This window comes from Otolemur garnettii, unplaced genomic scaffold, assembly GCF_000181295.1.
Source record: "Otolemur garnettii isolate 467f Iridium unplaced genomic scaffold, OtoGar3 scaffold00005, whole genome shotgun sequence".
Lineage (NCBI taxonomy): Eukaryota > Metazoa > Chordata > Mammalia > Primates > Galagidae > Otolemur > Otolemur garnettii.
This window is the reverse complement of record NW_003852400.1, coordinates 42,786,510-42,798,019: the sequence shown is the minus strand read 5'-3', so window position 1 is coordinate 42,798,019 and position 11,510 is coordinate 42,786,510. Positions and strand designations below refer to the sequence as shown.

Here is an 11,510-nt window from a genome sequence, read left to right as displayed (position 1 = left end):
AGCTACTTGGGAGGCTGAGGCAGGAGACTCACTTGAGCCCAGGAGTTGGAGGTTGCTGTGAGCAGTGAAGCCATGGCACTCTACCCAGGGGCTCAGCTTGAGGCTCTGTCTCAAAAATAAAATAAAATAAAATAAAATAAAATATGAGGGTATATATAATTTAGGTTATATATGTTTATAAGGTAAAGTTTGAGTTGAGTTGTGTCCTTCACTCATATATCTCTACATTGTACCCATTAGGTGGCAATATGCTGAACCCCTTCCCCCCTGTTTATAATCCTCTTACTATATTTTTCTCATGCCTGGACATCTGGAAGTAGCTCTAGGCAACTTCAAATTTCTTTGGAGTGCACACCCATCAGAATGCCTAAAGAAAATGACTGACAATATGCAGTATTGGTGAGAATATGAAGTAACAGGAAGTCTCTTATGCTAGTAGTGGGAGTCCAACAGTACAATCACTTTGGAAAAACGTTTGGCAGTATGTAGTAAACCTAAATATATACCCCATGACTCTGAAATTCTGAACACTTATTCCCACTAAACCACACACATACATAAGAATGTATGTGGAGGGTTTATTCCAAATATCCCAAAACTGAAAGAATCTAAATCCCTATCAACAAAAGGATGGATGACTTAGTAATGGTATAGTCATACAATAAAATATTAAGCTGCAATGAAAAAGAAGTACTGATTCATAAAACAAAAATAGATGAAACTCACAGGCAGGCTGAATGAAAAAAATACAAATACTATTTTGAATACTATTTATATGAAGTTCAAAATCAGGCAAAACTAATCTATGATGTACTGCCTGCGCAGGAACACAGGGAGACTTCTGGAGTATTAGAAGGTTTTACCTCTCCATCTGGGGGTAGTTACAAGGTAAGAATACATATAAATTCATTTAGTTGTACCCTTAAAACTTGTGCGGTTTACTGTAAGTTATACCTCAGTTTTTTCCTAAAAAAAAATAATTTTTTCAATGAATAAGTTAGAAAATGATGGGTAGCTTTATATAACATCTTGTGTTCATGAAGTGCAGTACATTCATTATCTCATTCAACCCTCAAAACACCTTAAGTTTCTTCATAAATAAGATTCTTAGATTAAATAGTCATAATTTGTACCTTAGGAAAAAAATCTCTGAATCAGAGCAAGAAGAAAAAAATAAATACTGAAGTGATAGTAAGAATTAACATTTATCTTGGGACTTGAAAAAAACATTTTAAATATGGGTAAACTGTAGAACAGGCCAAAACAGTCTTCTCTAAGCTCAAGGACAACTTTTTGATGCCCCACTCTCAAAATGTACAGGAAATAATGTGTTCCTACATAATATTTAAATTATTCCACTAAAGTTTTATATTGCCAGCTTGGGAGGAAAAAAATCACCAAGGTATCACTAATAAGAAAAAAAAGAAAAAGAAAAATCAAGGACATACAGAGGGACAGAGACACACTTTATCTGCAATTGCCCCCTCTGCAGATACCATCAAACTGAGTCATATAGACTCTTATACTGATCAGTGTGGAAATTATATGATTTTCTTTAAAAAAGCACTTTCTAGACTATTATTATGTTATTAGTGCTGATTCTCACAGAAGCTTTAATGCTATCAGAATTTTGGAAATGAGAAAATTGTGGTTAAGAGTGATTTGTCTTAGGCTGGGTTCCCAGTATTTGAGGTTTTAGAAATAAGTACATTCTAAATACAAGCTTAAGAACTGATACAGAGTGTCATCTTTTTATTCTGCAAGGCAATTACATTTTAAGAGACAAAGAGAAAAAGTGGGAGGGAGAGAGGGAGAAAAACACTACCACTCACTACTATTTCACAATAGCAAGGCTATTCCAATATCCACCCAAAAAGCTGGAAAGGTATAATCTCATTTTTTTTAATGTATGATTAATATAATACTCTTGATTTTTCCATTTTGCCACAGACTGAAATTTAAGAAACACTTTCTAGTCACAAAGAAAATTTAATCACACAGTAATTTAAAATTTAAATTGCACACAAACTTTATGTCCACCTGTATAACAATTCTGTGTGATTAGAAAGTATTTCGACAATTGAAATACCTAGGATAGGCCTTCAAACTCAGTTCTTTTTCTTCTCTATTACAGTAAAAATATATACAGATAAAGACAACAGACATGTCACCAATCCTTCAAAAAAAAAATAAGACAATAGTGATTATTCGATTCTTCCTGACACTCAGTTTCCTCAACCATAACACAGGAATAACAACTCCCACAACTCTCAGAGGAGGTTGTTGAAAGGACTAACCAAAAGTTAATGCCAATTAAGCACTTCCCACATAATCCAGCACAGAGTAGATTCTCAATTAATATTAATTTGCATCATTATGACCAATTTTATCATTATATAACTTTGACTTAACAAAAAGTGGTTGATTGTGTCCAGGCACTAACAGTGCTAAAATAGTGCCCAAAGTGTTTAAATAGAATGTTCCCTGCAGCATTATTTATAACAGCCAAAATTGTAGCAAATGTAAAATACTCAAGGAAAAGATGGTTAAACAAGTGTGCTTTACGATAATGCAGAAAATTCACATTATAGAAGGAAAATTATTAGGCTTTAACTATTTGTAAGTCCAAAAAGCAAGTTCTCAAACAGTATTTTCATTATGATGCCAGGCTGATTTTCTATGTGAATGAGGGAATCTACATACAGACTATAGGACAGTATACTAAAATGTTAGCTGGTTATCACTGGTAGCCAGATCATAGATGTATTGTTTTTCTATTGTGCTTTCCAAATTCTGTCACTAAGCTTTTTCATTAACAAATGTTACCAAAATTATCTCAGTCCTTACATAGGCAAGAAAAACACATACACTTTCAGTACATGTGCTTATATGATTAGAAGATGACTTGTAAAGTACAAAACAAACCGGCAAATTCCATATTAAGCAGCTTATATGATTCATGTGCAGGGCTAATGACAAGTACACACACACAAACCCCTGTCTCAAAACCAATGCCTACTATACAAGCAGAAATGGTAACATCCAATCCAAGAATACCAAAAAACTATTATAGCTACTGATCTACATACAGCAAGATTTATTGATCTCAAAAACATAAGGGAAAACAAGTTTCTTTTTTTTTTTTTTTGAGACAGAGCCTCAAGCTAGTCCCCTGGGTAGAGTGCTGTGGCATCACAGCTCACTGCAACCTCCAACTCCTGGGCTCAAGCGAGTCTCCTGCCTCTGCCTCCTAAGTAGCTGGGATCACAGGCGCCCACCACAACACCTGGCTATTTTTTGGTTGCAGCCATCATTGTTGTTTGGCAGACTCTGGTTGGATTCGAACCCGCCACCTTAGGTGTATGTGGCTGGCGCCTTAGCCACTTGAGCCACAGGCACTGAGCCGGGAAAACAAGTTTCAAAAGATAAGGGCAGTATGTCACAACTTCTATAAAATGTTAACATAGAAAACAATACTATACATAGTTTATAACATACATGTATATACAGGGTAGACAAAGAAATCTCATGTGCAAACTGTAATTTAATTTTAAATTCCACATGAACTTTATGTCCACCTGTATAATAGAAATGCAAAAACACACACGAAAATGTTACTCTCTAACTTCAGGATAGCTCTCACCACTGAAAACAGGGGCATATGAGGAGCAGGAGGCTTTAGCTCTGGCCTTATAGTTCCATTATTTTTTAAAAAGCACCAAAATTTTGAAGTTAAAGTGGCAAAATGTTAAGAGCTATTCAATCAGGAAGACAGGTACATAGAAGTTTGTTATATTTTCTGTACTTTATGATATTTATAATAATTCATAATTAAAAATAAAACTCTGAAAGAACTATATTTCATTTTAGTTCCTGACTCATCTATACTGACTAGGAACAGGTAGGGTCCTTCTGTGCTTCAGTAGTCCTGGATGCTTCCAAACTATCATCCCCTTCCTCCAAAGTGAGAGGCCAGAGAAGCAGCTATCCTTGTAAAGAACGAACCCAGTGGGCTCCCTCTTGGGAAGATGTGGACACAATTGCTAGGAGAAAAGTTCTCAACTTTGAGAGAAGCAATCAGAGGTCAAACAATTCCCAGAACATCTAGGAGCAAAGGAACTTGAAAAATGAGATTGTCCTGCAAATCCAACTTTTCAAATGGCATAGGTACTATTAAAATCATGTAGGTGTGTTTGACTATGAGCCAAAGAACAGAATGCCAATGTTTATGCAAAGATGAGGGAGAGGTTGGGTAAACAATGAAAGCAAAAATTCAGCGTGCAAGCTCTTACTTCAAGGCTCCGTTTCACTGGTGGGAGCTGGACTGTCAGTGAGCTAGTTCCCAGAGAGCTTCTCTCAGGACACCAGGTGACAACAGCAATTGAGTGACCCATCAATTTCCACCAGTCTCTATGGTTCATGCAGCCCTTCTCACTCATCCTCAACAATTACTAATTATATTAAGTAAACAGCACCAAAAAATGCTTACAAGCATGGGCTTGGAATCAGACAGGAACATGCCCTGGCCATGACCCTCCACTGGTTATATGATTCTGGCCAGTACTCAACCTTTCAAAACCTCGAGTTTCCTTTTTTCTAAGTTGCTAAGTCTTTTGTAAGTCAGCAGTATCTGGTTATAACAGGACTCTTGGAAGGATTAAATTTGGTTATGAAGGAAAACACTCTGCACCGTGCTTTGGACACAGTCCCCCATTTTCCAGGCACCAGACTAGCTTCTGGTGATAAAGTGGTGATTAAGATGCTCAGTGAACCAGCACTGACTCAGGTTATAGACTCAGATGCCAGTCATGTCTTTAGCATTAGATGTCTGGACTGGCCATATAAATTGTGGTGCAAATTGTGGCCCCGTGAAATAAAAATGCAAAGCATCAAGTTCACAAATAAAGATTTTCAAGATAGTGACCTAAGAGCATTAAATCAAGCACTGGGGCTCTCCTGAGTCCTGATGTTGCAGGTCTGGGAAGCCAGCGTTGCTAAAAGCAAATGCGACCAGGCACCTTGTAGACACTCAGAAATGAGGGTCAACCAGAACTGGGCTTCCTAGACTCATCCAAACATCTGAGGCATTCAGGGAGAAGCCAGGGAAGAGCTATATTATAACTAAAGGAGGCTACAGGCTCCAAAAATAAAAGCCCTTAAACACAACATCTGAAAAGTCTCAGAGGAAACTCCCGTTTCTTGTTACCCATAATGCAGTGTTCAGACCTTTTCCAAAAAGCTGTCCTCTCCATTCTATCTCAGAAACAAATCCTTTATGAAGTTAATGCCATGAGGAGACTCTGCCCACCTGAAATCCACACCAACAGGCTGCTGTGGCCTCATGGGTGCTGGGACAGCTTCATTTCCCAGACAGAACTTGGTAAAGGAGCACAGCAGACTTAAAACAAATAGATCCTGAATCTCAGAAACCTCTTCAAAAGAGACTGGAACTTGGGGCAGGCAGGAATGTGTCCCTTAAAGCTACACCTGGGGGCTGAGTAAGGCGGTTGCCTACAAATCCACCTGTGGTCACTTGATGGACTATTACACACTGAAGATCACCTCAATATCCAGAATAAGGGCATCGCAGAGCAGCAGGCTCAGCATACAACATAGTTCTCTTTCTAGCCAGCCTTCTCTGGAATGGTCACCCAGCAGAGCCGCGTCCTTGAGGACCAAGGGGGCATCAGCCAGGCTGTTCACGTGCCCTGCTTTAACATGGCTGTCGTCAAAGAGCACTTTTCTGTACCTGTGTATTTAAAAGCAGCACAGTAAAAATTTCAAGTGCATTCTAACAGTTTTAACAAGCTGCCTGAGCCTCTGACCCACAAAACTATTTCCAGGTGGGGCCCAATCCCAGCTCAACTACTTATATGCTAGCCTTGGGAACTTGGAGAAATTACACTACCTGCCTGTGTCTCAGTTTAACTTAACGCCCTTACACGTGAAAAGTCCTTGCAACATTGTGTGGCAAATAGTAAGTGCTCAATAAATGTTAACTGATTTATATCCTCCAAATTATAACTCACAGACTTAACTCCTTCCATTCCCCACCCCACCCCCAGCACTACCCACATGCCAACAAGCATGTGGCTTAGGCAACATCAGAATGCAGACTCCTAGAGGGCACAAATCAAGGTCTGTATGTGTCCTCCCCCGGAGCTCGAGAAACAGAAGCTTGAGAGTCAGGCCTACGTCTTTTGTAGGAAAATTCTTCCCCAATGGTGTGGATTTTCTGCAAACATTTTGTTATGTGACCAGCACAGATGGAAGATCTTTATTACGCTCACATGATTTTTATTTTGCAAATTATTAAGGAATAAATGTGACTATCTAATCCAGCTGACATTAAGATGAAGTAGTATTTGACCTATGGTATTACCTTATAGTCAGCCATAACGAATGCAATTTGTAATGTTCATAGTCATTCAGGATTAGAAACAGCACAATTTTATCATAAATAAAAAAGTACCAATCACAGAAAACTGGACAGCATATGAAACCACAAACACACCTTCACTTATTTTTTTTTTTTTTTTTTTTGAGACAGAGCCTCAAGCTGTGCCCCTGGGTAGAGTGCCATGGCATTACAGCTCACAGCAACCTCCAACTCCTGGACTCAAGCGAGTCTCCTGCCTCCACCTCCCAAGCAGCTGGGACCACAGGCGCCCACCACAACGCCCGGCCATTTTCTGGTTGCAGCCGTCATTGTTGTTTGGTGGGTCCGGGCTGGGGACTCGAACCCGCCACCTTAGGTGTACGTGGCTGGCGCCTTAGCCGGTTGAGCTATAGGCGCCGAGCCGCTTTTACTCATCTTTTCAAGTAAGTTTCTCCCTTTTAGCACGTAGTGAGTTTCTGTTTTTGGTTAGTTGGATGGTTGTTTTCTTATCCTGTGAACGTTGCCAAATTTGTAATGACACAAATTCTTTTTTTTTTTTTTAAAGACAGAGTCTCACTGTATCGCCCTCCATAGAGTGCCGTTGTGTCACAGCTCACAGCAATCTCAAACTCTCAGGCATAAGTGATTCTCTTGCCTCAGCCTCCCAAGTAGCTGGGACCACAGGCACCCACCACAATGCCCAGCTATTTTTTTTTTGTTGCAGTTGTCATTGTTGTTTTAGCTGGCCTGGGCCGGGTTAGAACCTGCCAGTCTCGGTGCATGTGGCCAGTGCCGTAACCACTGTGCTACGGACACCAAGCCAATTCATCCAATTCTCTTACCAGATCTTCCCACTGACACAAATTTTTGTGACGGCAAAAGCAAGCTTTGTACTGTTGATAAATTGCTTTCTTTCCCTCCACTATCTCAATTAATCATCATAAGCACTATAGTAGTACAGATTATAGCCAGTTGTACTGTTGTTTTTGATAGCACAAGAGGATAAAAAACGAGAAATCCAGATTAGCACATACAAGTCAGGACAGAATTTTAAAATAAAAAGAATCTAGAAGTTTATCTTGTCCAACCTCCCAGGAACACTCAGTAGATGTTTTCTTTCATTAAACTCGACTATTTTATTCTACCTTAATCAAAAAACTCTGCATATTGTCTTACTAGCTCTACCTATTAAGAGAGGAAAAGTAAGATGCTGGTACTGCCTGCTGTGAGAGCAGCTACATATTTATTCACAGACCTGGCAGGTGTGGCCTTTGGGCCCCATCATGAAAAGGAGGGGAAAGGTGTGTGCCTGCTTCTGAAGAGTCACTTAATTAGAAAACAGGTGTGTGGTTAAATTGCCACCCTGGCTAAACAAATTATATCTTGATAATCTTCAAGTTAAGAGAGTAAAAGATACATTCTGCATTCCCCACAACAAAACACCTAATCCAAACAAGATTTTATCTTGTCTCAGGTTAGAAACTGGTGAGAAAAAGCACTGTCCTTCCCATTTCATTGTCATTCATTTCCACAGATAAAATATTAGGCGCTCAACTGTCAGGCACCACACCCAGTGATACATAGATTTACGATTAGCAAATTGCCATTATTTCTCTAAACTGGAATAAAAACACTGCTTTAAATATTAAAGTAGTATCCCTATCCCCTTAATTTAGCTATCACTTCTAATAGAGAACCTTTCTTTTCAAATTAAGAAATCAACAGCAATCTCTAAGATCAGAGAATTTCTTCACCTCTTTTAATATCTCAATCCTATTTATAGGATTAATTCTATTTTAAAACTTAACTTTTTCTACCTTTCTTTCCTTCCTCTTCCTTTCCACTCTCTTGCAAAAAAAAAAAAAAAAAAAAAAAGAGGTTAACTAATGACATCCAGCCCAAAGAACAATGGACAATACTTACACACATTGCTCTCTTCCAGGTTCCAACAACAACAAGAAAGTCAAATACTGATTTTAGAAGTGACACATGCTATATTATTCCTATCGAGTGCATGGAAAAGGTATTATCCTAGTCCACTCAGCAAAATCAGGAATTAAACTTAGGATGAAAGGAGTATTTTTTTTTTTTCCTGGAAAATAAGAACTTGGGAATTGATTTATTTAAAAGAACCCAGATGCAGTCAAAGAAATTCATTTTTATTTTTCAGAAATAGGGCCCTTAACAAATAAAACACGAAACAAAGAGTATGAATAAGCAACAACTCAACCTAAAAAGCAGGGGGAAAGGAATGACATGTGGCACATCATTTTCTCTGCACGTTGACAAGAAGTAAACACAAAAAGGCCACCTCAGGAGAGCTGATATTTTGTTTTAAAGCTGGTTTTTTGTTTCAGTCTTAATACTGAAGGATTTTCTTAAATTTTTTCACAGGCACACACAACAAAAATCAAACTGTTTCCTTTAAGATTTTTTAGTTACTTCCAAGAGTAACTAATGATTTTTATGGAACTATCTTACTGCACTTGTGAATTTTAAATGCATAAAGTGAAAATAATTATTCTTTTATACAAAAGCAAAACAAGGGTGTGTGGGAGCATGACAGGTAAAACTAAAGGCCAAGTTCAATTTAAGGCCTGGTGATTTTGACACAAAGCTTTTAGTAAATGGGCAAAGAAATTAATCTGCTTTTAGGGTAACCTTGAGCCCACAAGCATTCATCTACTCACCCTTAGATCATGTCTATCTAACAGTTAACCTGCATAACTAACCAAAGTTATCAATATTGTTTCACTAAATTCCTTAGTGGGTTTACCACCTCAACGACAGTTTTGTGATGCAATTTATAAATTTAAAACACACCCAGTAAATAAATTAATAAAAGGATCAGAATGATGTTATTTCCTTTTAAGGCACTATTTAGTTTAGTATTCAAAATTAGCTTTCAGTAGTACAGGTAATGTCACCTTTTCCTATTTGGTAATTATCCACCACAAACTTTGGCTTTAATTTGGGCAAACTGCAAGAACAAAATAATAGTACTATAAGACAAATTACAAATCAATTATTTAACTCAGAAAATGTTCATTTAGATACATTTGGCAACTTTAACATACAAGGCACCTTGCATTTTAAAGAAAATTCACAATCAGATAACCCCCCACCCAGCTACAGTAGTGATTGAATAACACTTCTTTATCACAAAGATAAAAGTTACTACTATCAACAAACAGCAAAACAGAGCTTGAACTCAGTTTTTGACTCAGCTCTACTCACAAGGTCGTGCATTAACTACAACCACCACCATTCCCCACATGATCATCAAGCTCTGAAGCTTTAGGAGAAACATTTTCTTCGTGTAAATTAAAATAAGACCAAATACACAGATAACGTCACAAAACCAGTCTTTGCCCAGAGTTTCTTGATCACAAAAGCGTTCACAGACTTTCTCGGCACAGCCTTAAGTGTAATTCCTAGAAGGCACTGGCACATCTCTGCCAGGCCAATCTGCAGCCGAAAACAAGTGCATGTGTCCAACAAGATGACACGAGGGTCAATGTTTCCTTCAACCCTGCATGGCAATAGCGGTTCTGCTTAACATGGTAAACGTAGTAATTGCATGGGATCGAACACAGCTCATGAAAATGAGGATCCCCTTAGCCACAAACAAGCAGCTAAGAGGAAATATAATTTCTGGAACAAAACACGATGCCTGCATAATTCCACAAACACGAGTCAATTTTACAATGATGTTCAGTCCCAACACTGTGTTGACACTTTTCCCACCTAAACTTCTCAGCACAAGCCTGGCCTAAAAGCACAGTTGAGATCCAGTCCCTGCACAGGACAACATCGGCATGCACCCACCACCAGAACGGCGAGGCAATACCTGTCCCTACACAGTCCTGTTCTGGCCGGGTCGCGGTGCAGTTTAGTCCCTTCTACTTTATGGTAATGTGCTTTTAAAACCCGGCCGCGACCGAGGTCAGAGCTTTAGAAATCTAATAACAACCAAATGACCAGAGCTGCCAGGCATTTAGTGAGCCATTCTGGTTATAGCTCTTTAATAGCACCTGGAGTTCAGCTAAAGGGAGAGGGGGAAACTCCTGCTTCCCCGGAAAGAAAGTCCTCAGCCAGGAGCGCAGAGGGAAGCAAGGAAACCGACCGCGGGCAGGGGACGCCCCGCAGCGGCGGCCCCGTCTCTCACACAGCCCGAGCGCTACTCTCGCCCTGCAGACCGGCTGGACCCGGGCCGCACCTTTACCTGTCAATTCCAGCACCCAACAGCCTCAGCTGTCCCTCCTTTTCCCGGGCACAGCTTCAGGAGAAAGAACCCCAAAGACATCCCATCCCAAAGAAAGAAAGCAAAAAGGCTGTTCCTCAAGGCAGGGGGCCATCGGGCGCACCGAGATCCAAGAGGCAACAACCACCCTTGCCCCACACACCTACCAGATAATCCATGTACAGAAACGCCTCAGTTATCCGGAGATCAGACATCCGGCAGCCTAAAGCATCCGGAACGGCTCCGAACCCGGAAAAAAAAGCAGCTCCTCTGGCTGCGAGCGAGCAACCCCTGAAAAAGCCAGCAACAGCGAAAATAGCCGAGAGCAGCCGAGCAGCCGAAGATTACACAAGGGGCGAGGCGATTGGCCGGGCGGGCGGGCAGAAGGAAAGGAGAGCGCTCATTGGCTGCGATGCCTATAAAAGGCAGGCCCCTGCGGGTGGCTGGAGAGAAGCGCGGGAGCTGCGAGGGTTCTCTTTCGGGTATGCCGGGTATGCCGGGAGGAGGAGCAGGGACTAGGACTAGAGCGGCGTGCCGCGGACGGAAGAGGGAGTCAAGGGAGCAGAAAATCAACTGATGCTGGGGCTGTCCGAGCTATGCGTACTTACACACCACCTCAGCTGGATAAATCGGAACTGAACTCACTCAGTACTCTGAGGCGGGAGAGCCTTGGTGGCCCCGCCCACCGCCCCGAGGGGAACAAGCTCTGTAACGTGGGAGGCGTGGTAGCCACTGACACTAAACGTGTCTTCCCGGAGCGCTTTTCTAAAGACTTCCTCCGCTAGACTGTACAAGTGGAACAAGAAGTGTGGAAAGGTGCTCTGAATAGGGAAGACTCCTCGCGATTTGAGGGACTGAAAGATCCGCTTCACCTTCGTTATTTGAAAT

The 11,510-nt window shown here is 40.5% G+C and overlaps 1 protein-coding gene across 1 annotated transcript in view; it reads right to left on the bottom strand.

Annotated features, from left to right (window-relative positions):
• ARL15 (ADP ribosylation factor like GTPase 15) overlaps window positions 1-10,947 on the bottom strand; it is a 424,189-nt gene extending 413,242 nt beyond the window's left edge. The window contains exon 1 of the mRNA XM_003782778.3: window positions 10,790-10,947. Coding sequence (XP_003782826.1) covers window positions 10,790-10,837 — 48 coding nt within the window. The 5' untranslated portion in view covers window positions 10,838-10,947. The remainder of the gene's footprint in view (window positions 1-10,789) is intronic.
• Between the last annotated feature and the right edge of the window lie 563 nt (window positions 10,948-11,510).